We start from the raw sequence: 24,549 nt of genomic DNA, 5'->3' as shown, positions 1-24,549 counted from the left end.
AGTTCATTGTCTATTCCCAGAACTTTTATTACTTTTTCTGTGGAACACAAATCGAGAAATGTTAATGTTTGCACTTTTGCATACAATTGATAAAAGGGGTTGAAATTGAGGTTGTCAGGAATGTGAAAACATTCAAAAAACATCTATATGACTCGTGTATTGTACTTTCCAAGACTTTCGTTTATCTTCAGAACACAAATGAATATTTTGATATGAAAAAAAGATATTTTTACTAAAATCTGAGAGCTTTCTGTCCCTCCATAGACAGCTATGCAACTACCACTTTGATGCTTCAAAAAGTTCATAAAGAGATTGTAAAACTAATCCATATGAATTGAGGAGTTTAGTCCAAATTTTCTGAAGAGACTCGATCACTTTTTATCCTCCTGGGACCCAGAAATAGAGTTTTGTCCAGTGTAGTGGACATTATATTTTAGTGTATTTCTCGAACACCATATGTCACAACGGTGTGTCCTGTGAAGAGCACATTCAGGGCTTTTCAGAGATACAAAATGTTTGTTTCACCATGAAAACAACTTATCCTTGCTCTTTAAAAATGTCTGACATTAATTTAGTGATCAAATGTAGCACTCTTATGGAAATATGATAATATAGTGGGATTATAATTTAAATCTGACTACTTTTCAAATTGTATTTCATAAACCAACATCTCAGGAAAACATTATTGGGTTTCAAAAATAAAATAAAAATTACTTTCTGTTACAGAACAGGGCATTGATTTCATACATGTCGGCCACTGTAGGACTCAAATCATGTTTATCAGGCATTTTGGGAGACACATCAAGTCAATATGGAAATAAATTATGCATCAATATTCCTATGAAATGTTATTCAAATGTTGCTAATTATTACTCAATTTATTACACTTATTTTTTCATTAAATGTTGCTTCAAGAACACAATGTGCACATTAGATGCAGTGTATAGATACATTGCATTGAATGGGAATATTAATATATGATCATTTTACCCACATTTGCATAAAGTAAAATGGTGTATCAGTTCATTCCATTATATCTTTCATAACAGTTGAGAATCATCTTTATACAAATTTTGGTTAAAAAAAATCCCGAAACCCCAACATTTATTGGTGATTGAAAAATAAATCCCATTTTTTCTTTGCCTATACATATAATTACATGTAAAACAACTGCGTCCTGGTGTCCACTTTAGAGGACATAGCATAACATATGAATAAAATATAATTTTTCAAAAATGATTCTTTTATTTATTTTTTTACCATTTGTTTCTTTTGCTCTAAACAATGAACCGAAATTTTTTTTTTTTGAAAAAACTTCTTTTTTCTGGGCCGTTTTTTAAAATCCTATCCAATGGTTGAAAGCACAGGAGTAAACACGGTCACCAGTGGGTTGTGACGCTGTCAATCAAAATGTGGAGCGGTGATTCGTTCCGTGTGATTCTGTCAGAAAACAAATGGATAATTCGGTAAATTAAATTTTAAATTTAACAGAATTGATCAACTTGGTGCTGCTGTGCTTGTTTTAAATCACATTCTTTCTAAAAAAAAAAAGAACGTTTTTGGTTTAATATATTCTGAATATATAAGACTGTCAATGATCTAAATTCATGTTGGTTTATATTTTATTTTTTCATTATTTATTTAGTTGGATTTTAGTTGGTCTTGGTCAGAAATGTTTCATAAATAGTGATCTACATGATGCGGCGGCCTTTGGGCTCAGTGATGTTGAGTTTAAATGTCATGTAAAATAAAGACATGTTATGTATATTGTGATGTAATGCTGTTTTCTGGAAGGGACTAAAGAACAAAGTATTTTTTTCAGCTGAAAGGCAGAATACAAATGTTTTTATTAAGTTAGATTAGCATTATATAACAGTTTCAGATTATGTTTTAGTGTTGTTAACATGTCCCACACAAACTTCTAATCGTCCCACATCTGGTTTGTTTGATGGTCACCCTAGTTGACACACAAGAACAAACTTCATTGGTTCTCGCACATCAAGCGAACATGCTTGAGCTTCCATTTACCGCAACTGATGTGAAAGTGATCGTGTCTCTTCAGAAAATTATGACTAAACCACACAATTCACATGGATTAGTTTTACGATCTCTTTATGAACTTTTTGAAGCATCAAAGTGCTAGTTAGTAGACTGTCAATGGAGAGTCAGAAAGCTCAAAGATTTCTTCAAAAAGATCTTAATTTGTGTTCTGAAGATGAACGAAAGCCTTGCGGGTTTGGAACGACATGAAGGTGAGTAAATGAGGATATCATTTTCCGTTTTGTGTGAAATATCCATTTAATGATTTAGTTTCCAAAAGTTCCCTGTAAGTCATTCACTCACTTTTGTTACCTTTTGAATTTTGTTTGAAAACTTTAGTCTCCACAAGGATTAATTGCATGGATAAGAGCATTAAGTACAATTCTTGTGACTAAATAATGACCAAATCTTTTTGTGTGTGTGTTTCAATCAAGGGTGAAATACTTCAGTTCAACACTGCATGGTATCGCTCCCCTTGATGTAGTCCTTATTTTTGTATTATAGTTGTATTTAGAGTTATTACTTTTTGGCAGTATTCTTGCTAAGCAAAGTGTTTTTGACCGTACACTCTTAAACATAATGGTTCTTTAATTGGCATTAATGGTTACATGAAGAACATTTAACATCCATGGAATCCATTGCACAAAAGGTTCTTTAGAGTGGAAAAAGTTTCATCATGTTATTAAAATTTTCGTTAACACTAGTAGTTATTTTAAGAACTTTTTTTCACTAAAGTGTAATTTGGGGAATCTAAAATAATTCTTCTATGGCATCACCCTTTTACAACCTTTATTTTTAAGAGTGTATCACAGACTAAATTGAATATCCTACTAGTGTGAGCCCATAGCTGGTGCATGTCAGGAGACCGTCGGATTGTCTGTACATGCAGAAGTCTCTCTGTTGTGAATGTTTCACTCCACCCTGGGGCCGACGATTGCCAGGTGTTCCTCAACATGCTTTCAGAAGCTCCACCATGTTTTTCCCCATTGGAATGAATGCAAAAGTGAGCTATTTCTTTTTAGATTATTTTTTGACATCTACTTCTTTACTGAAGTTCTTAATAAATAACCCAAAATATTATTTTAATGTGTAGTCGTTGTAGCTTAGTTTGTTTGCATGGCCATGATGATGTCATTCCTCTACACCTGCCCTGAGGTTTCCGTCCATCAAATGTTTTTTTTTTGCACGACCCAGCCCTACATCTGGATGGAGTTCAGACGCCACCACAAAGGCCACTGTGTGTCCGCGAGTATTTAGCACTGACGTAGTACCAGCTGAGGTCAAAGAAAGCATTTTTTGGTTAGTGTGGGCGAATGTTCCCTTAGAAAAACACTGGTGCTATTTATAGCATTAGTCCTGTTTCATTCCTTGTGTCATTTAAGAATGCCTTCAATGTCACAAAACTCTGGCGTCTCTGAGTTTGTTATATGCATACATCAGCGCCAAGTTCCTGAGTGGCTGCTGGAGACTCAGCTGTCTGGAAGGAAAGAAGATTTGGTGGTGCCATCACAGGTGTGAGTGCCTTTACCATGGGAGACACTGACATAACGGAGCCATAACATATCAGCGAACAGTAGTCTTGACAATAAATGCACAAATGCGCATATACATGCACTAACCCCCCAGCGTGGGAGCTCTTCACCCTGGGATCATCCACAAGACTTGTGTCCGGCAGCTGACATTTTCTAACACCACCTTTGTCAATGATCTATGGACGCATGTCTTTGCCATGGAATAAAAAATAAAAAAGGTTTTGTGACTTTTTATCTCACAATTAGTTTTTCTCGCAATTCTTAGTATATATCTCACAATTTAGACTTTTTAAAAAATGTAAACTCAGTCAGAAGTGCGAGATGTAAACTGTGAATTCTGAGAAAATGTTGTTTTTAAGTTTGAAAACTTTAGTCTCCATGAGGACTGATTGCATGGACAAGAGCATAAAGTACAATTCTTATTTTGTTTTACATGGAAGAAATAAAGTCACGGGTTTGGATTTGGAACTAAATGGGATATAAACATGAAGATATAAACTAGCAATTGTGAGAGTCAGAATTGTGAGGTATAAATTCACAGTTGTGAGGGAAAAAAATGTGAATTGTGAAATGAAAAAGTCGAAATTACCTTTGGCTTTTTTGATTAAGTGTCAGAAACAATCTTCCATTGCTCGTATTTCCTCTCTAAATGTGCTGTATCATCTTATTCTTCTAATTAGAAAACTTATAGTAGTAGAGGTTTCTTCTTGTGCTTTGACTTGTCTAAGGGGTTATGTGCATGTTGAAACAATGAGTTAATTAAACTTTCTGCCTGCTGATATAATATTATTTGGTTTATGTTAGGTTGACATGCATTGGCTTGTTGAGTTCATGCAATCTTTTGTTGGAACAGAATCAGACATTTATGTGCACTTGGAGTCTTACTTGCCATTACATAACAGGTTGGATTGCTATTTGATCTTCAAGAGAGAGCGGGTCTGAAGCTTGTATCAATATAATATTGTCTTTTAAAATTTGGGAATAAGTTTTTAAACTTGTAAGGTGATTTTTTTTGCCATTATTGGTACCAAACTGAATTGCAAAAATGCTGAACATAAAGAGACTTAAAGGGATAGTTCACCCAAAAATGAACAAAAAAAATTATCTTCTTGAAGCCATCGTAGGTGTATATCACATTCTTCTTTCAGACTAATACAATCGGAATTACATTAAAAAAAGGTCCTGGCTCTTCCAAGCTAGATAATGAGAGTGAATGGCTGTTTGACTTTGGAAGTCCATCAAAGCGCATACATTCATGATTAAAGTGCTCGACACGGATATGCGGGGTTAATAAAGGTCTTCTGAACTGAAGCGATGGGTTTGTGTAAGAAAAATATCCATATTTAAAACTTTTTTCGACTAAAATAACTAGCTTCTGGCAGACGGCCGTACACATCAACTTATGCCAAAAGAGTAAAGGCCATTGCACACTGAGTCCGAAAATTTCGTATGCGTTTTTTGGTATTCGTGATTTGGTGGCTCTGAATTGTCAAAACACCATTCAAACAGCTTGCTACGGATGCGAAAAACAAAGAAAATCGAACCTGCACCGATTTTTTTATGACAGACGAATGTTTCGTAGACAGTGTGCAAGCGTGATTGACATAACGAGAGGTCGATTTAAAAAAAAAAAAAAAGATGCGGATTTCTGCAATGGCCTTTACCCTTGATCTTGACGTACAACGTAATGACGAAAGCGGTTGCCCAGCCCTGTTTGTTTGAACCGTCAAATTGCCGTCATTACGTTCACGTTGTGTGTCAAGTTCACTTCAGAAGACCTTTATTAACCCTTGCAGATCTTCAGAAGACCTTTAATAACCCTCGCAGATCTTCAGAAGACCTTTGTTGACCCTCGCAGATCTTCAGAAGACCTTTATTAACCCTCTCAGATCTTCAGAAGACCTTTAATAACCCTCGCAGATCTTCAGAAGACCTTTAATAACCCTCGCAGATCTTCAGAAGACCTTTGTTGACCCTCGCAGATCTTCAGAAGACCTTTATTAACCCTCTCAGATCTTCAGAAGACCTTTAATAACCCTCGCAGATCTTCAGAAGACCTTTAATAATCCTCGCAGATCTTCAGAAGACCTTTATTAACTCTCGCAGATCTTCAGAAGACCTTTATTAACTCTCGCAGATCTTCAGAAGACCTTTATTAACTCTCGCAGATCTTCAGAAGACCTTTATTAACTCTCGCAGATCTTCAGAAGACCTTTATTAACCCTCGCAGATCTTCAGAAGACCTTTAATAACCCTCGCAGATCTTCAGAAGACCTTTATTAACTCTCGCAGATCTTCAGAAGACCTTTATTAACTCTCGCAGATCTTCAGAAGACCTTTATTAACCCTCGCAGATCTTCAGAAGACCTTCATTAACCCTCGCAGATCTTCAGAAGACCTTTATTAACCCTCTCAGATCTTCAGAAGACCTTTAATAACCCTCGCAGATCTTCAGAAGACCTTTAATAATCCTCGCAGATCTTCAGAAGACCTTTATTAACTCTCGCAGATCTTCAGAAGACCTTTATTAACTCTCGCAGATCTTCAGAAGACCTTTATTAACTCTCGCAGATCTTCAGAAGACCTTTATTAACTCTCGCAGATCTTCAGAAGACCTTTATTAACTCTCGCAGATCTTCAGAAGACCTTTAATAACCCTCGCAGATCTTCAGAAGACCTTTATTAACCCTCACAGATCTTCAGAAGACCTTTATTAACTCTCGCAGATCTTCAGAAGACCTTTATTAACTCTCGCAGATCTTCAGAAGACCTTTATTAACTCTCGCAGATCTTCAGAAGACCTTTATTAACTCTCGCAGATCTTCAGAAGACCTTTATTAACTCTCGCAGATCCGAGTCGAGCACTTTAATCATGAATGTATGCGCTTTGATGGACTTCCAAAATCAAACAGCCATTCACTCTCATTATCTAGCTTGGAAAATCCAGGACATTTTAAATATAACTCTGATTGTATTAGTGTGAAAGAAAAATGTCATATACACCTAGGATGGCTTCAGGGTGAGTAAATCATGAGCTAATTTTCCTTTTGGGGTGAACTATCCCTTTAAAAGTACTAAACATTAAAATTTTAGTCTTGTTCTTCCTGGGTCTGAATTCACAATGCTTCATTACAACAAATTCTAATAGTACTTTTTACAGATGATGGCTGTGGTCATTATGTCCTGGGTCAAGAGAGTGGTGTCCTGTCCTCCAAGAACTACCCAGGAACTTACCCCAACAACTCCTGGTGTGAATGGCGGATCCGCGTACCCATCGGCCACACGATCATCCTCAAGTTTGGAGACCTGAACATGGAGAAGAAGTACTGCGAGTCAGACTATTTAAAGGTTCTAAAAGGATCATATGGGGTGGAAAATGGTAAGCTGTTGAAATCATTTATGCGATGAACATGCTGCTTACATAATGTTTTCTCAGCCATTATCTTGTGGTCACTAGATCATGTGTCTGGGTCAAACAGTATATGAAAACCAGATATTCTCAGTGGCGACTGATGGCACAGGTTCTTGTGTTTTGATGTCTTTATCTTTTGTCTTAGTGCATCAGGGTTTCCTTGTTTGATTAATTGAAAGTATAATGGATTAAGTTGTTTCTGTTGTCTAAGTTTTGTTTGTAAATTGCTTTTTGACAGCTGTGTTTGAATTTAAAGGTGAGGTTTGGCACCAAACATAATGCTTATTTTCAAACAGGTTTTCCAAACCTCTATTGGTTGGATAAACAGATGTTCCTACCCCAATCTGATCCCGTTGGTTAAGACAATATTGCTGTGTTGGGCAGAAACAGAATCCTGTAGGAAACATTTAGAAATCTAATTTAAGCCTAGGTGAACATCTTGTGCAATCATATTGTGATATAGTTGATCATATGCTCTTGAGTCAGTTTAAACTCCTCTAGATCACATTACTGTGAGTAAACATGAGTAAAGCACTTTAAATCAGAGCATTACCATGAGTCGGCACCAGTCACACATTGATAAATTTACTGTAAAGCAAGAGGAAACCACAGAGGCCAGTGTGTCAGAGGATGTTTTAGAGATTATTTCCTTAGGGATATTGTCACTTGTTATGTCCCATTTCTAATATCTTTCTTTTCGAATGAGCTTGCTAGTGTAATTGCAGATGAAGTCTGATGCATTTCTTTTTGAACAGGAAATGGCACAGATTCTGTACTTATTATGCACTATTCCTATTCAAAAAGATATGTATAGCTTTGCAAGTTTTTCTAGTACAGATGCGTTGCAATTAATAAGGTAACAAGAGAATTCATGTCAGTCATTTATGAAACATTTTCCTGAATTAGATTACTTAAATGTATAAACGGGTGCTAAAATATGACCATTGGTTATACTCAGGGGTTAAATTGTGCAAAAATGCTCCAGAATGGAATTTTGGCACCTTTGATAAAAAATAAATAAAAATGATTGGCAGTTTTTGAATTAATTCCATTTCCTGTATTTTCCAGTCTTTTTTGTTTGTTTGTTTGTTTTTGTTTGACCCATTCGAACATTCTGAATTCCCAGGGGTTAACCCAGAGGTTAAATTGTGCAAACAAATTTCCAGAATGCAATTTTGGTAACTTTGATAAACAAAGAAATAAACAAAACAAAAAGACGATTGGCAGTTTTTGAATTAATTCCATTTCCTGTATTCGCCAGTCTTTTTTTGTTTGTTTGTTTAAATTGTTTAATCCGTTCCAACATTCTGAATTCCTTTAAAGTTTAAAATGCTTTAAAAAAAGTTATTTACAATAGGCGTTATGCTTCTTTCTAGTCATTGGCAGACCCTAGTAGAAGTGAGAAATTCGTCAGTAGGTGGTTAATTTCATTTACGCAGTGGTACAGATGTAACCTGGGGTTATATGGATTTTAGAGAGAACAGTGATGCTCTAACTGTTCTCTCCAAAATCCATATATAACCCTAGGTTACATCTGTACCACTATGTGAATGAAATTAACCACCTACTGTTTTGTCAATTATAGATGGGGAGGGAAAAGGATGTTGTAGCGCTTCACTCGAAGTGAATGGGCTGTTCTGTTTTATTAGCCTATCATCTTTCAGCCCTCGACCTGAGGTCTTGTTTGGTTATCCTGCCCAGAAAAAATGTATTGCCTTTCTTTTTGTGCACCCATAGATTAAGTTTGGAGACATTATTTTCCTATCTACACTGAAATGTTGTTCTGATAAACTAGAGCAGTGGGTGTTTTTATTGAAGCCAGAACCATTGAGCTAATTAACAGTGTAGAGAATTAACAGCACCAGAAGAAGAGCCTAGAGGACATGAATCTTCCCACACTACGTCTGGTTCCTCCCCTGCCAACCCTTTTAACCACACACGCTGTCATGGTGTCAGAGTCGAGCCTCGGCCACAGTCACTGATCAAAGCGTCCTGAAGTGGAACGACTGGAATTCCTCTCGGAGCGATTCTTAAACAGCGGTTGAGAGACATGGGATGACTAAAGCTTTGTGTTGGGCGCAGAGTTTGACACTTGCGTCATTAACACTTCATAGTGTGCTGACCCTTTGGTGCGTTCGGTCATAATGTTTTAAAGATTAAAGTGTTTTGATTTACACCAGAGCTTATCAGAAACTCATCTGTGTTGGACGTGTCATCCTTCAGTCAGCAGACATGTCGTAAATTTTCCAAAAAAACACGTAAATGACGTCTACACCTTCTCAATCAGACTGTTGATTGAGAAGACAGTGAGAGTTAGCTTCAGAACCGTGCCTGATTGGTATTTATTTTCACTCTTGCTTTAAATTATTATTTTTTTATGTACTTTGACATTTGACGGTTAAATTTGTGCAAGTTTTTATTTATTTATTTATTTATATAAAATTTAAGTTAACGGCTTACTGGCTGTTTTTTTTACTCTTCTTACAATATTTTTTACAAGTTGACTGGTGTTAATTTTGGTCTGACTTGTACATCACTGCTAATACCTTAGTATGATTCTAATTCCTAATTTTTTATTAATTAATACATTTCCTTCCATTTCACCTAGTGTTCTGGGAGTACTGCGGGGGTCCGATGCCCAAGCCTACGCAGATCCACACAGACTCCAGCGAACTCACTGTTCGCTTTCGTAGCAGCCAGCACATCTCTGGAAGAGGATTCCTGCTGTCATACTCCACAGAAAACCACAAAGGTATCTTTAATTTAAAAGGAAACGTGTGTGTGTCTTCTTAACACAACTTTGTACATGTTTAGCTTTAGCTCTCAGGAATCCAATATTCTTCTTGTCTCTTGGCCGACCCTCATGTTAACCACAGTGCGGTGGACCCATGCCGTGGCTTGCCCCCTTCAATCCTCTGGATGCTTACAGATCCTTTACAGATGTTTCTTTAAAAGACAAGTTTGAACAATATTAAAGGGATAGTTCACCCAAAAATGAAAACTCTGTCAGTAATTACTCTCCCTCATGTTGTTCAACTCCGTAAGACCTTCGTTCATCTTCGGGACACGAATTAAGATATTTGTGATTAAATCTGAGAGCTGGATCACTCCTCCATAGGCTTCTAAGGGATTGAAACTTGTTCCCCGAAAAGTTATTAAAGATATCGTTAAAATATTCCAAGTGACTACAGTGGCTCAATCTTACGTTTATCAAGCGACGAGAATACTTTTTGTGCTCAAAACAAACAAAAATAACGACTTTATTTCAACTATTGATTTCCTTCTCTGTGGGCTCGAGTGAGTTCACTAGTGTAACAGCGCAGCGCTTCTGTGTTGTACGTCACACGCATCACACACATGACCAGCGTCGGCCAATAGTGAGCCTGCGTGTGACGTAGCACTACGCTATTACACTACGCTAACACACTACGCTATCACACTACGCTATCACACTACGTTACCACACTACGCTACCACACTACGCTATCACACTACGGTATCACACTACGCTATCACACTACGCTAACACACTACGCTAACACACTACGCTAACACACTACGCTACCACACTACGCTATCACACTACGCTAACACACTACGCTATCACACTACGCTATCACACTACGCTATCACACTACGCTATCACACTACGCTACCACACTACGCTATCACACTACGCTACCACACTACGCTACCACACTACGCTACCACACTACGCTACCACACTACGCTACCACACAACGGTACCACACTACGCTATCACACAACGCTATCACACTACGCTAACACACTATGCTATCACACTACGCTAACACACTACGCTAACACCCTACGCTATCACACTACGTTATCACACTACGCTATCACACTACGCTATCACACTACGCTATTACACTACGCTAACACACTACGCTAACACACTACGCTATCACACTACGCTATCACACTACGCTATCACACTACGCTATCACACTACGCTATCACACTACGCTACCACACTACGCTACCACACTACGCTACCACACTACGCTACCACACAACGGTACCACACTACGCTATCACACAACGCTATCACACTACGCTAACACACTATGCTATCACACTTCGCTAACACACTACGCTATCACACTACGCTATCACACTACGCTATCACACTACGCTAACACACTACGCTATCACACTACGCTATCACACTACGCTATCACACTACGCAATCACACTACGCAATCACACTACGCTATCACACTACGCTATCACACTACGCTATCACACTACGCTATCACACTACGCTACCACACTACGCTAACTGACTCGAGGCCCACAGAGAAGGACATGAATAGTTGAAATAAAGTCGTTATTTTTGTTTGTTTTTGCGCACAAAAAGTATTCTCGTCGCTTGATAAACGTAAGATTGAGCCACTGTAGTCACTTGGACTATTTTAACTTTTCGGGGAACAAGTTTCAATCCCTTAGAAGCCTATGGAGGAGTGATCCAGCTCTCAGATTTAATCAAAAATATCTTAATTCGTGTCCCGAAGATGAACGAAGGTTGAACGGGGTTGAGCAACATGAGGGAGAGTAATTACTGACAGAATTTACATTTTTGGGTGAACTAATTTGTACTCTAATTTGGCTCTTTCGGTGAGGCCTAAATTTAACACAGACACACGCACACATATAAATTCAGCCATTTTTAGAGCTTGACAGTCTGGGGTCATAGTCTGTGGCTTTGTCATGTGAGCATGAGTGAGGTTTATATCTAAGTATGTATATGTTTCCATCCCAGACATGGAGGTGCAGGAAGTAGGTCTGTCATCCTGTTGTGATGCTTGTGTCCTGTTGTTCTTGTTTTTGTTGAGTCGGAGGGCCTGTTTCCTTTGTGGAGACTTATCATCTGCTCCATTTTTACCCTCATTGTGTGTCCTCCTCTGCTTTCCTCCTCAGAGCTGCTGACATGCTTGGACAGAGGCAGTCATTTCCCAGAATCAAAGTACAGGTGAGAGTGAGTATGTGTTGGGATATAGACACCTTAAAAAGTTAAACTTACACAAGTTGCCCGATATAGCTCTATGTTTTCAATCTTTTGACTATATATATATATATATATATATATGCATGTACATAGACTATATACAGTGCCTAGCATAAGTGAACACACCCGTGGTAAAGTTGAGTAAAAAGAGGAATAAAAAATCATATTTTGGATATTGATCTTAATGCCTTAATTTAAAAAATGAGGAAAAATCCAACCTTTAAGGACACCAATTTTCTTTGTGAATGAATAATGTATCGTAAATAAATAAATGTTCTTCCTTAAAATACAGGTTGCATAAGTCAGGACACCCCTATGTTAAATTCCCATAGAGACAGCAGATTTTTATTTTTAAAGGCCAGTTATTTCATGGATCCGGGATACTATGCATCCTGATAAACTTCCCATATCATCATCACACACTCTTCACCATACCTGGAGATCGGCATGGGGAACTTTCCATAAGACCATCTCTCAATGCAAATCATACCACCTATTAGCCTAACTGAAATAACTCCATACCGATCTCTAGATATGGTGAAGGGTGTGTGATGATGATGTGGGATATTTTAATTCCAAAGGCCAAGGGAACTTTATCAGGATGCATATTATCCCGGATCCATGAAACAACTGGCCTTTAAAAATAAAAATCTGCTGTCTCTATGGGAATTTAACAATGGGGTGTCCTGACTTAAGGAAGAACATTTATTTATTTACGATACATTATTCATTCACAAAGAAAATTGGTGTCCTTTTTTTAATTAAGGCATTAGGATCAATTTCCAAAATATGATTTTTTATTCCTATTTTTAGTCAACTTTAGCATGGGTGTGTTCACTTATGCTATCCACTGTATATATATATATATTTTTTTTTTTTTCAATCTTTTGACTTAAAGATTATTATTTTTATTAATGTACAAATAACTCTTTTGGTAAATAAAAATAAAAATGGCATTTAAATAGTCAGAATAACATGGTGAATATATAGTGAATATTTCATATATATATTGCCCAGACATATCTGAAAAAAATCCTTTGAAATATATCCAAAGCCACAAGACATTACAAAATACAAAATGAACCCTGGGCAGTAGTCACAGTTTTCCAGACTGTATGTCATTGCATTAATGCTTATAATTTTAGTTCCTCACTCAGCTATTATCAACACACTATCCATTGCTTTATCCATAGCCGTCAGCTGTAATTAACTGATATGCTGTAAGCAGATATTTGTCTTTGTTCTCGCCCTGTGTAGGAAGTACTGTCCGGCCGGATGTGCAGCGGTGACAGGAGACGTGTCTGGGGACATTTCTCTGGGCTACAGACATGTGAGTAGCGTCTCATTGTTTTCCTCAGGTGTGGGTGGCATGTTGCAGCTCATTTCGCATCCGCAGAAGAGCATTAGCCAAGCTGTGGGGTTATTTACAAGGCCGACTTGCATCCAAGCAGATGCTCTGCAGGGAGCTTCCCAAACAGGTTTCAGATGCAACAACTCAGCCAAGAAAAGCGGCTGCTCTAAGCAGATTTTCCCACAGGTGCTCCGGCCTCCAGGGCCTTCACAGGGAATGTAAAGCGGGCCGGCAGTCGGGGGTGGAATGCACTAATGGCTCGTCCCATTGTCTGTCAGGCATTTGTTGTGACAGGACTTGTGTATGCATGTGTGGACACCCCGAGGATACGCAGTGACAGGTCATTTGTGCTGGCTCCATTGTTCCCCATGGTCACTTAGTGGGCAGTGAACTCTGAATGAAAGGCGTTTATGTAATTGTTCATACCTCTCCAGCGAATCGGGGTCAGAGCTTTGGGTTACTTGAGGGATTGGCCGAACTGCAACGGATAGTTTGATGTGGAATGAATCATGTGCTTGGGCTTTGAGCTATAACTCAAGATGTTAAGGGCTTTTCTGAAGGATTTGCTTATGGTAAAATCTCTTCCTGTTTGTGAAAGCTAAGCTGGTCGAGCTTTATGTGTCACTGCAAGTTCTGCTTGCGTTGAATTTGTGAGGGTAATTAAAAAAAGGCCTTTTCATTTAAATCGAGTGTTTGTTGCATGTGCGTAGCTTAACCTCTTAAAAACCAAAAGTAGAGTAGAACAAACCTTGCCGATCATTGTGAGAAGGGAAACTGTTGTGTTGCAGTAGCACAAATACTGTCAGGTACAAAAGTCTGAGAAGTGAAAATGAAGACTGGAGTAATGATGCTGAAAATTCAGCTTTGACATCACAGGAATAAATTGCATTTTAAAGTATATTAAAATTAAAATATTTTATAAAATATTATTTTAAAATGTAATATTTCACAATATTACTGTTTTTACTGTATTTATGATATTCAATGCCTTTTTAAAGATGTCTCTTATGCTCACCAAGGCTGCATTTATTTGATTAAAAATACAAAAAAAAGTAATATTGTTTAATATTATTACAATTTAAAATAACCGTTTTCTATTTTAATATATTTTAAAATGTAATTTATTCATGTGATGCAAAGCTGAATTTTCAGCATTAAATTGATCAAAAGTTACAGTAATGACATTTATAATGTTACAAAAGATTCTATTTAAAATAAATGAAATGGAACTTTCTATTCATAAAAGAATCCTAAAAAATGTCTTCTCCACAACTGTTTTATAATAATAATGAATGTTTTTTGAGCAGCAAATCAGCATATTAGAATCATTTCTGAAGGATCATGTGACACTAAAGACTGGAGTAATGATGCTAATTGCATCACAGAAATAAATTATATTTTAAATATATTCAAATAGAAAATAGTTATTTTAAATAGCCATAATATTTAACAATATTACTGTTTGTATTTTTAATTAAATAAATGCATCCTTGATGAGCATAAGAGACTTCTAAAAACATTAAAAAACGTAAAAAACTTTTGAACAGCTGTGTATGTATATATATATATATAATTTAAAAATTAGGGAGTAATAGAACAGGAATAGACTAAAAGATGTAAAACACAAAAGAAACTACAAAATGCACATTCTGGTTGTGGGAAAAGTCCAGAGTATCAGAGCGTGACTATCTCTTGTATTTTCCTAATGATACGTTTCCACAGACTAAAGTGATGGTAGGAGGAACGCTCTCTGCTTTAAGTTGTCCTAACCCCTATCACGGATCACAGATTTACAAGAAAGACAACAGACACACGGCTGCTGGCTCAATACTCACACAACAGGGTCTTAAACACAATGGAAGACAAGAGCGCGCATTTCCACCCTGCTGCCGTCCGCTTTGATATGCGAGTGTGAAGGGCTTTAGAAAGAGCCAGAGCGATTAATTACTTCACATTGGCTTTTGTGTAGATTGGGTGGAGCAGTGGACTCTGGGATTACAGGCAGATAATGCCACCACAGTGAGGGTGTGGATCTGCCCACCAAAGCCATTCAGCATTCACTTCTACACACACACATTTATTCATTATTTTGCCACTTTAATCTCAGTTCTAGGTTCGTCAATACTTTGTAAGACTGAATGAATCATCTGAATGAAATCAGATAGTGCCACCCTCTACACGCTAATAAGTGAAACTGACATCTCTTCCTGTTAGTAAATAAATTGTAGTTTAAGATAGAAAACAGTTTACATGTCAATATTTTAATATTTTACTGTTATTTTTTTATTAAACAATTGCAGCCTTGCTGAGACTTCTTTCAAAAACATTGCAAAAAAGTTACGACCCCAAACTTTTGAATGGTAGTGTGTGAGTTTGTTGTCAGCTGGAAGTTAATTTTTTTGTTGTGTAAAAACTGGAAGGCTTCGTGGCTTCATGCTGTGGCTCGTCCTGCAGTGAGCTGATTTGACTCAAGCTAATGTTCTCTCGATGAATTAGTCGGTATACAAAGGTCTTTCAAAGGACGGTTAAGAATGAGGACTTAAAGAAGCTACATATGAATGACAGCACCGTACAGTCAGTTAATGAACAAATAAGCATGCAAAATAACAAATCAACGAATAAAACGTGTGCTTGCTCAGTTGCTAAGGCCAGTTTCACTACTATTGCGGATTGCGTAGTTAGGCCGTGTGTCCACCAAAGCGTTTTTTCACGCAGCTCGCGTTTTTTTTTTTAAACGCCATGATCGTAGCGAGGAGCTGAGCGTTTTTTTCACACTGAAGCGCTGAGTGCACGGCGTTTTTTACTGGTCGCTGAGAGTTGAAGAATGTTCAACTTTGGGGTAAAACCAAGCGGCAACATTCTAATCTGAAAAATGAAGCCTACCCGGAAGTGCGAAAAACTGCAATACACCGAAAATCCGCTAGGGGCAGGTCCCAAAAGGGAGCAAATGTCCATAGACCCCCATGTTAAAATGTCCGTTTTCACAGCATAAATTCAAGTTTTTACAGGTCGGTCCCATGGACTTTTATTGTATTTTTCGATAGGTTCCGAGTGCCTGGCAACTGTGAGGGGGGTGAATTTTTTTCTAACTCGTTAGTTTAGATCGTAGTTAGATATAAAATGTATGACAAATAAGGGCGTGGTTAACTTTGATTGACAGCGTGATTGACAGCTGATAACGGGCTGCGCCGAGTGGAATTCCTGAAATTTTGAGTCTCGGCCATGATCTGACACAACACATCATACCACCGCTGTATCCTTTCTGAAAAGATTTTCCGAGATCGCGCCGCCCATTCCCCCCATAAACGGCCTCAAAACCGTTCTTCAGAAAGTCTATGGGTGACGTCCAGACGCTTTGTCCATATTTTTTACAGTCTATGGGTAAAACATAGCGCTCATCACTGTCACTTTTTGGGGGCGGGGCTACTATCACACCAACCAACTGCCACATAGAGAGCCTAAGCCCCGCCCCTCCACTTCCGGCTCATGGGACCTTATTTCGAAAAAAATATGTATGGTAGTCAATGGCGAGAGACAACTTATCTTTTTATTCCGTCCGAACTGTGCCCTGAATTACACATATGAAGTTTGTCAATTTAAAAGATAATTATGAAAGTCAAGAAAGTCACAGTTTGTCATAAAACAGAAGAGTAACATTTAGTTTTAGAAAGGTAGACGGGTAACATTTAGAAAAGGTATGACGTCACCTTGGGTTTGTAGTCTTTGTAATTACATATTTTCACAGTCTTATACCTCAACAGTTTTACATCAAACTGCGGCTTTCTTGACTTTAAAATGTATCTTTTAAATTGACAAACATAATATGTGTAATTCAGGGCTCAATACAAACGGGATCCAAATATTTGTTGTCTCTCGCCATTGACTACCATACAATATTTTTCCGAAATAAGGTCACATGGTCCACCGGAAGGGGAGGGACTTAGGCTCTCTATTCTGATTGTTCAACGTCAACAGAAGACAACAAGCATAATAGCGGAACAAAATTTAAAACAAGAGCCTCAGAAAATACGTTACATTGTATCGACATTTTAATATAGAATCAACACAGAAACAAAATATGTGTGAAATGAGATACTAGTAACAGTTTCGCGGATATTCCGTATCATAACAAGCAAAGAAAAAATAAATACATAAATGCTGCGCTGCCAAAACGCTCTGAAGCGCCCACAGCTAGGCGTTTTCGGCAGAGCGCCTAGCGTTTTCGGCAGAGCGCCCAGCGTTTTCGGCAGAGCGCCTAGCGTTTTCGGCAGAGCGCCTAGCGTTTTCGGCAGAGCGCCTAGCGTTTTCGGCAGAGCGCCTAGCGTTTTCGGCAGAGCGCCTAGCGTTTTCGGCAGAGCGCCTAGCGTTTTCGGCAGAGCGCCTAGCGTTTTCGGCAGAGCGCCTAGCGTTTTCGGCAGAGCGCCTAGCGTTTTCGGCAGTGCGCCTAGCGTTTTCGGCAGTGCGCCTAGCGTTTTCGGCAGTGCGCCTAGCGTTTTCGGCAGTGCGCCTAGCGTTTTCGGCAGGGCGCCTAGCGTTTTCGGCAGGGCGCCTAGCGTTTTCGGCAGGGCTCCTAGCGTTTTCGGCAGGGCGCCTAGCGTTTTCGGCAGGGCGCCTAGCGTTTTCGGCAGACCGCCTAGCGTTTTCGGCAGACCGCCTAGCGTTTTCGGCAGACCGCCTAGCGTTTTCGGCAGACCGCCTAGCGTTTTCGGCAGACCGCCTAGCGTTTTCGGCAGGGCGCCTAGCGTTTTCGGCAGGGCGCCTAGCGTTTTCGGCAGACCGCCTAGCGTTTTCGGCAGAGCGCCTAGCGTTTTCGGCAGGGCGCCTAGCGTTTTCGGCAGAGCGCCTAGCGTTTTCGGCAGAGCGCCTAGCGTTTTCGGCAGGGCGCCTAGCGTTTTCGGCAGACCGCCTAGCGTTTTCGGCAGGGCGCCTAGCGTTTTCGGCAGGGCGCCTAGCGTTTTCGGCAGACCGCCTAGCGTTTTCGGCAGAGCGCCTAGCGTTTTCGGCAGGGCGCCTAGCGTTTTCGGCAGAGCGCCTAGCGTTTTCGGCAGGGCGCCTAGCGTTTTCGGCAGACCGCCTAGCGTTTTCGGCAGAGCGCCTAGCGTTTTCGGCAGGGCGCCTAGCGTTTTCGGCAGAGCGCCTAGCGTTTTCGGCAGGGCGCCTAGCGTTTTCGGCAGAGCGCCTAGCGTTTTCGGCAGAGCGCCTAGCGTTTTCGGCAGAGCGCCCAGCGTTTTCGGCAGAGCGCCCAGCGTTTTCGGCAGAGCGCCTAGCGTTTTCGGCAGAGCGCCTAGCGTTTTCGGCAGAGCGCCTAGCGTTTTCGGCAGAGCGCCTAGCGTTTTCGGCAGAGCGCCTAGCGTTTTCGGCAGAGCGCCTAGCGTTTTCGGCAGAGCGCCTAGCGTTTTCGGCAGTGCGCCTAGCGTTTTCGGCAGTGCGCCTAGCGTTTTCGGCAGTGCGCCTAGCGTTTTCGGCAGTGCGCCTAGCGTTTTCGGCAGGGCGCCTAGCGTTTTCGGCAGGGCGCCTAGCGTTTTCGGCAGGGCTCCTAGCGTTTTCGGCAGGGCGCCTAGCGTTTTCGGCAGGGCGCCTAGCGTTTTCGGCAGACCGCCTAGCGTTTTCGGCAGACCGCCTAGCGTTTTCGGCAGACCGCCTAGCGTTTTCGGCAGACCGCCTAGCGTTTTCGGCAGGGCGCCTAGCGTTTTCGGCAGGGCGCCTAGCGTTTTCGGCAGACCGCCTAGCGTTTTCGGCAGGGCGCCTAGCGTTTTCGGCAGACCGCCTAGCGTTTTCGGCAGGGCGCCTAGCGTTTTCGGCAGACCGCCTAGCGTTTTCGGCAAACCGCCTAGCAGAGCGCCTAGCGTTTTCGGCAGGGCGCCTAGCAGAGCGCCTAGCGTTTTCGGCAGGGCGCCTAGCGTTTTCGGCAGGGCGCCTAGCGTTTTCGGCAGAGCGCCTAGCGTTTTCGGCAGAGCGCCTAGCGTTTTCGGCAGGGCGCCTAGCGTTTTCGGCAGGGCGCCTAGCGTTTTCGGCAGAGCGCCTAGCGTTTTCGGCAGGGCGCCTAGCGTTTTCGGCAGGGCGCCTAGCGTTTTCGGCAGAGCGCCTAGCGTTTTCGGCAGAGCGCCTAGCGTTTTCGGCAGAGCGCCTAGCGTTTTCAGCTGGATAAAACACTTTGATGGACACACGGCCTATTCTGCTATCTCTGACTGATGACAGAACTCATTCATTTTGAGAGCTGTGTGTAGTTTGGATCATATGCGTATGACTATGAGCTTCGGATGTTTAAATATTTTGACTTTTGTGGCTAGACCATTAGTCTCCGACGTCATGCCCACGGACCGTCGGCTGATGCATATGGCACACTTAACTGGAAACACTTCAGGATTTTTGAAGTCATCATCTGATTTGTTGAATACTACTGGAGGTCCGGGAGACATTTGTGTCGTGTTCTTTAACGGTCCTCCTGAAAACAAAGATCCCGTGACTTCGAACCCCCAAAGGAAGAAGCAAGCCAGCTGTCATTATAGGGTCATCAACTTTACATTGTCACGCCCTTAAACATGACGCGGAACAAAACGAACTGTGATTGGTCGCTTTACATGTCAGTCAGATGGCCGATGAAAGATGCGATGGCTACGCAAGACAACTAGACCGACCGGATATAATGTAGTCTAACCAAAACTAAGCGCTGAGTGAGAATTACCAGTATTTCCCCTCTAAAACATTCTTTTAAACACTATTTCTGTAAAATGGGCGGTTCTGAATAATTTTGTATATGAGATCATTTACATTGATTTAGCCCTAAAAAAAAACAATGTCTTTTAGACTGCTACTAGGTGGGTAAAAGCAATAATCGCATGCGAATGTCGGAAAGGCAGCTTTAGCTTTGATGTTATTTTTATTTATATTAATTCACTCACTCATGTTAAAATGTCTAAAAAGATTGTTTTGGCTTGTTTTGAAGGTGGAATTGAATATCTAAGGGTGCGTCTTAATCATCTCTGGCCATTTTAAGGGCCGTCTCAATCGCACTAAAATGTTCACTCCCTAATAAGTCACACAATGCAGCATGAAAACCAAGGAGCATCGATGCTCACCATGTTCCCTTAACGAAAGTTCTGAAAATCTTTTCTCTCTCCGAAGCATTTTGAAATAGTCATTCATGCTTTTATCAGCTCACGACTTGACTATTGTAATCCACTTTATCTCGGAGCTAACCAATCATCTATCAGGCGCCTTTAAATAGTACAAAACGCTGCTGCCAGGCTGTTGACTGGTAATCGAAAGTTTGATCACATTACTCCGATTTAAACTTCTCTAAACTGGATGCCAGTCAAACAGAGAATTGATTTTAAAATGTAGTTTTTGTTTTTAAATCATTACACGGCCTAGAATCAGGGTACTTATCTGACTTAATACACTGACTTAATACACTAGCACAACCCACCCAGGTCACTTAGGTCCAGTAACCTTTTGCAGTAGCAGGACCCAAATTATGGAGTAGTTTATCGCAATCTATCAGAACAGTTTCATCATTTGCCACTTTCAAGTCAAAGCTTAAAAAATACTTTCTTAAAGTGGATTCTTAATGCACTCTCTTAACCTTCAATTGCATTATATTTAATGTATTAGTTATTTTATTGCTTGTAATTGTATCAATTGCTCCTGAAATTGTATTATATTGTATTATCCTTGTACTGATTATTCTGTCCTGTTCAGCACTTTGGTCAACCATGGGTTGTTTTTAAATGTGCTTTACAAATAAATAATGAATGAAGCTTGAAACAAAACTCTCGTGAGCCAAATCTACATGTGTAGCGAGTCACTGTCCCAAATTAGCAGTGCCCAAATTAGTGTGCCCGAGATACTGGTTCACAAGCTAGGAGCTGATTGAGATGCACCCGTAGAGACTTGTGATGGGGCTTTTTTTACTTTGCTTGGGTGTTCTGTGTGGTTTCTTAGTAGCCAATCACATAGCGATACATTAATACCCCCAAGAGCACTGCAGCATTGCGGTAGTGAGGGTTTGCATGGGAAAGCACAACTTTTATGTGTTCGAGACTGCGGCAGTTAGATAGGGCTGTGTTTATGGCCCTGACAGAGGAACGTTCAGGTTAATCAAGCATCTCAGTCTGAATGCAGAGCAGCTGTTTCTGCTGATAACTCACAATACGGCTTTTGTAACCTCATCACCGTAATGATTTGCATTGGCATCTAACCGCCTTAGAGACTGTACTCTCTTCTCTCAGTCTTTCTGCCATAGTCTGTCATTTTACTCAAGCTTTTTTAAGCGGGTTTTTTTTTCCGGAATTATTTTGGTTATTCATTTTATCTTCATCTCTGGGATGAAATGATAGGAGTGAATTCAAATCAAAAACGCTTTTGAACGTTGGTAAAACTGTGTGGTTAATGTGTTGTGTTCGTGTTATTAATATTAAAAATTTGTTAATGAAATTAATAATAATTTCCGAGAAACATCTTGGCATATTGACACTTTCTTAACCAATGATTAGACCAAATGTGCGTACTACTGTCCGGGTCAAAGCTTAATGTTACAGTGTTGAAAGATCCTTTATCCCGCTATGGCTGTTACCTGGCTTAGCCTGTTAAATAAAAGGGACTTTAGAAAGGTTATTCGTGCGGCATTTACCGTGACAAAGCGCTAGCATTAGCGGCAGTAGCTGAGGAATGCTAAGCATTTCCACTGGCTGCTACAATTACTGTAATTGCTGCCTCAGGATGAAATTATAAAGCCCACCTCAGTCAGTAATTTTAAATGAATCTATTTTGTGACTAAAAACATGCATGCTTAATGTTCAATGGCGGTCTGTCTGAATAATTATGAAATGCCAGAGCATATTGAATTGAAATGCCTGTGCTAGTAGTGTTCATAATGGTGTTTTATATTACTGTAGCTGAGACTGTGCTCACGACATCAATACACTATTAATCTAGTCAACGAAGTTATTGGCAAATATATGCATATATATATATATGTATATGTATGTGTGTGTTTTATGGATGCACAAAGACGGATAGAAGTTTCATATATAGATTCAGATTTAAAATTTGTTTTTAATTAACACGATCCTTCAGAAATCATCTGTGTGATATTGCTTTTATATATATATATATGACTGAAGACTGGACATAATTATATATTTTTTAAGAAGAAAAACAATTGACACTAAAATAGAAAACTATTATAAATTCTAATAATATTTCAGAATATTACAGGTTTTTTGTGTTTTTGAGAAGAGACTTTCAAAATAGTTATGTTTCCAAACAGGACAAAAATAAAACAATAAATAAAAATAAAATGGTAATATCATCCATTTCTCGAAATGACAATATATAATGTGCAAATAACTAATGGCTTATCGTTATTGTTCTAATTTTATTTTATCAGCTAAATTTGCCATTTCAGTCTAAAATTAATGAACAAAATAAAGAGATTTTTTCAAATGAACATAATATTGTTATTTTTTTCAGGGACAGTTTTGATATACATAAAAAGAAAATGTAAGACCAAAAAACAAAAGTTTTGTTTGAGTGTTAACATGCATGTTAAGTTTTGCAGGCCAATCTTGGTCTATCGCTTCATTATTGTGTCTGAGTGCTATCTGTACTTTCCATTTCAGACCTCAGTTTTGTGTAAAGCAGCGGTGCATGCTGGGGTCATCATGGACCAGTTTGGAGGACCAATCACAGTGGAGGAGCGGCGAGGACTCAGTCACTACCCTGCGGTCAGAGCCAACGGCATCCAGTCAAAAGAGTGAGTTCCTGCAGTGGTTTCTGTGGTTTCTTTATGACAGAAGATGGAAGCCTTAGATTTAATCATGATTGCCTTTATATTCTTAGGTGGGTTAGCCATCAGCATGTGGGCTTTCCTTGTACATGAAAAGAAAAATATGCATTTACTATGGAAGTCTATTGGGCAAATACGCAACGGTTGCCTATCTTAAGTGCATTTCTGTCAACATGTTTGTTTGTTGTAAGTTTGCCAAGGGAAACGGTTAGATTACAGTTAGAAAAATTGAAATAGTCTTTCTTACAAATTCCCCTGACAAGTCACAACATGTCTTATTCTGGTGCTTGAGCGAACGGCTGTGGCTGAATGTGACCTTGGTTTGTTCTCTAGCAGTTGTTATTAAGCGGCGATTCCTGCCTTCTTTAGCGTGATGGACGGTTTAGGTAGTACCTAATGTCAGGGACACTGCTGGACTGCTGGTCTTTCACAGATTTTTCACCAGGGGATTGGGGGCAGGTTGAGAAAGAAATCGAGATTGCCTCTCGTTATAGTCTCTGAGGAGTGTTTGAAGTGTACATTGAGGAGTGATTTATTAAGAGGACAACGGGCAGCTCTCTAGAGCCAGAGATACTTCCTATGATCCTTTTGAAACCTAAAAACAACAAATCCACAATATATACAGATAGTTCTTTTTTTTCTTTTCTTTTTTTGAATGGTTAGGCACTCTTATAAATAGGAAAAATAGATGGTGAAAACAGGAAATGATGAGCAGGAGAGGAAGAAAAGGGGGATCTGGAAATAATGCAGGTCAAACTCAAACTGGTGTCAGCCAAATAACCAGTACGTTAATATGTCCTGTGCTTGTTCTATCTAGGCCATGGCTCCCTAAAAGTAAGCTAAGGATGTGTATTTACTCTGCAGGTCTTGATGCCCAATTCCGATTTGTCGACTATGTTCGAAATTTTTTTTTTGACGACCAGCTTACATCATCTTTTAAAAGTGACCCATATCCGATATCTGCATTTACACTATACACTTGGTGAAACATCCCAAGGTAGACATAACAGAAGTCAAAACAACGTGATTTGCAATGGGTGCAGATGAAATGATAGTACCAGAGTTGGGTATAACGAGTTACAAAGTAATTACTTTTCGTGATGACGCAGTAATGTAACTCATTACATTTAAAATGTATGTAATTTGATTACAGTTACTGGTGTCAATAAAATTAAGTTACTTGCGTTACAAATGTAGAGTTAAGAAAAAAATATTTAGTAAAATGCATTTCTAATCACGTTTGGCCGGCTGCGTCAGTTAGTGAGCATGCGCTTTAGTGAATTACCGGAGAACGCGCTTCATGAGGCGCACACACACACACACACACACACACACAAGGTCTCTCGCTCTCTCCCTCTCCGCCGTGCACCTACACGGTTTGGAGCGCCGTCT

The 24,549-nt window shown here is 39.7% G+C and overlaps 1 protein-coding gene across 1 annotated transcript in view; it reads left to right on the top strand.

Annotated features, from left to right (window-relative positions):
- Positions 1-24,549, top strand: part of LOC143746152 (discoidin, CUB and LCCL domain-containing protein 1-like) — a 41,705-nt gene that overhangs the window by 941 nt on the left and 16,215 nt on the right. Inside the window, exons 2-6 of the mRNA XM_077237913.1 lie at positions 6,733-6,951; positions 9,593-9,736; positions 11,929-11,980; positions 13,274-13,346; positions 22,991-23,124. Of these exons, the coding sequence (XP_077094028.1) occupies positions 6,733-6,951; positions 9,593-9,736; positions 11,929-11,980; positions 13,274-13,346; positions 22,991-23,124 (622 nt within the window). The remainder of the gene's footprint in view (positions 1-6,732; positions 6,952-9,592; positions 9,737-11,928; positions 11,981-13,273; positions 13,347-22,990; positions 23,125-24,549) is intronic.

The sequence above is a fragment of the Siphateles boraxobius genome, unplaced genomic scaffold, assembly GCF_051911475.1.
Source record: "Siphateles boraxobius isolate OS27281-9 unplaced genomic scaffold, OSU_SipBor_1 211, whole genome shotgun sequence".
Classification (NCBI taxonomy): Eukaryota; Metazoa; Chordata; class Actinopteri; order Cypriniformes; family Leuciscidae; genus Siphateles; species Siphateles boraxobius.
The sequence above is the reverse complement of the archived record's forward strand: the minus strand, read 5'-3'. Positions and strand labels throughout refer to the sequence as shown.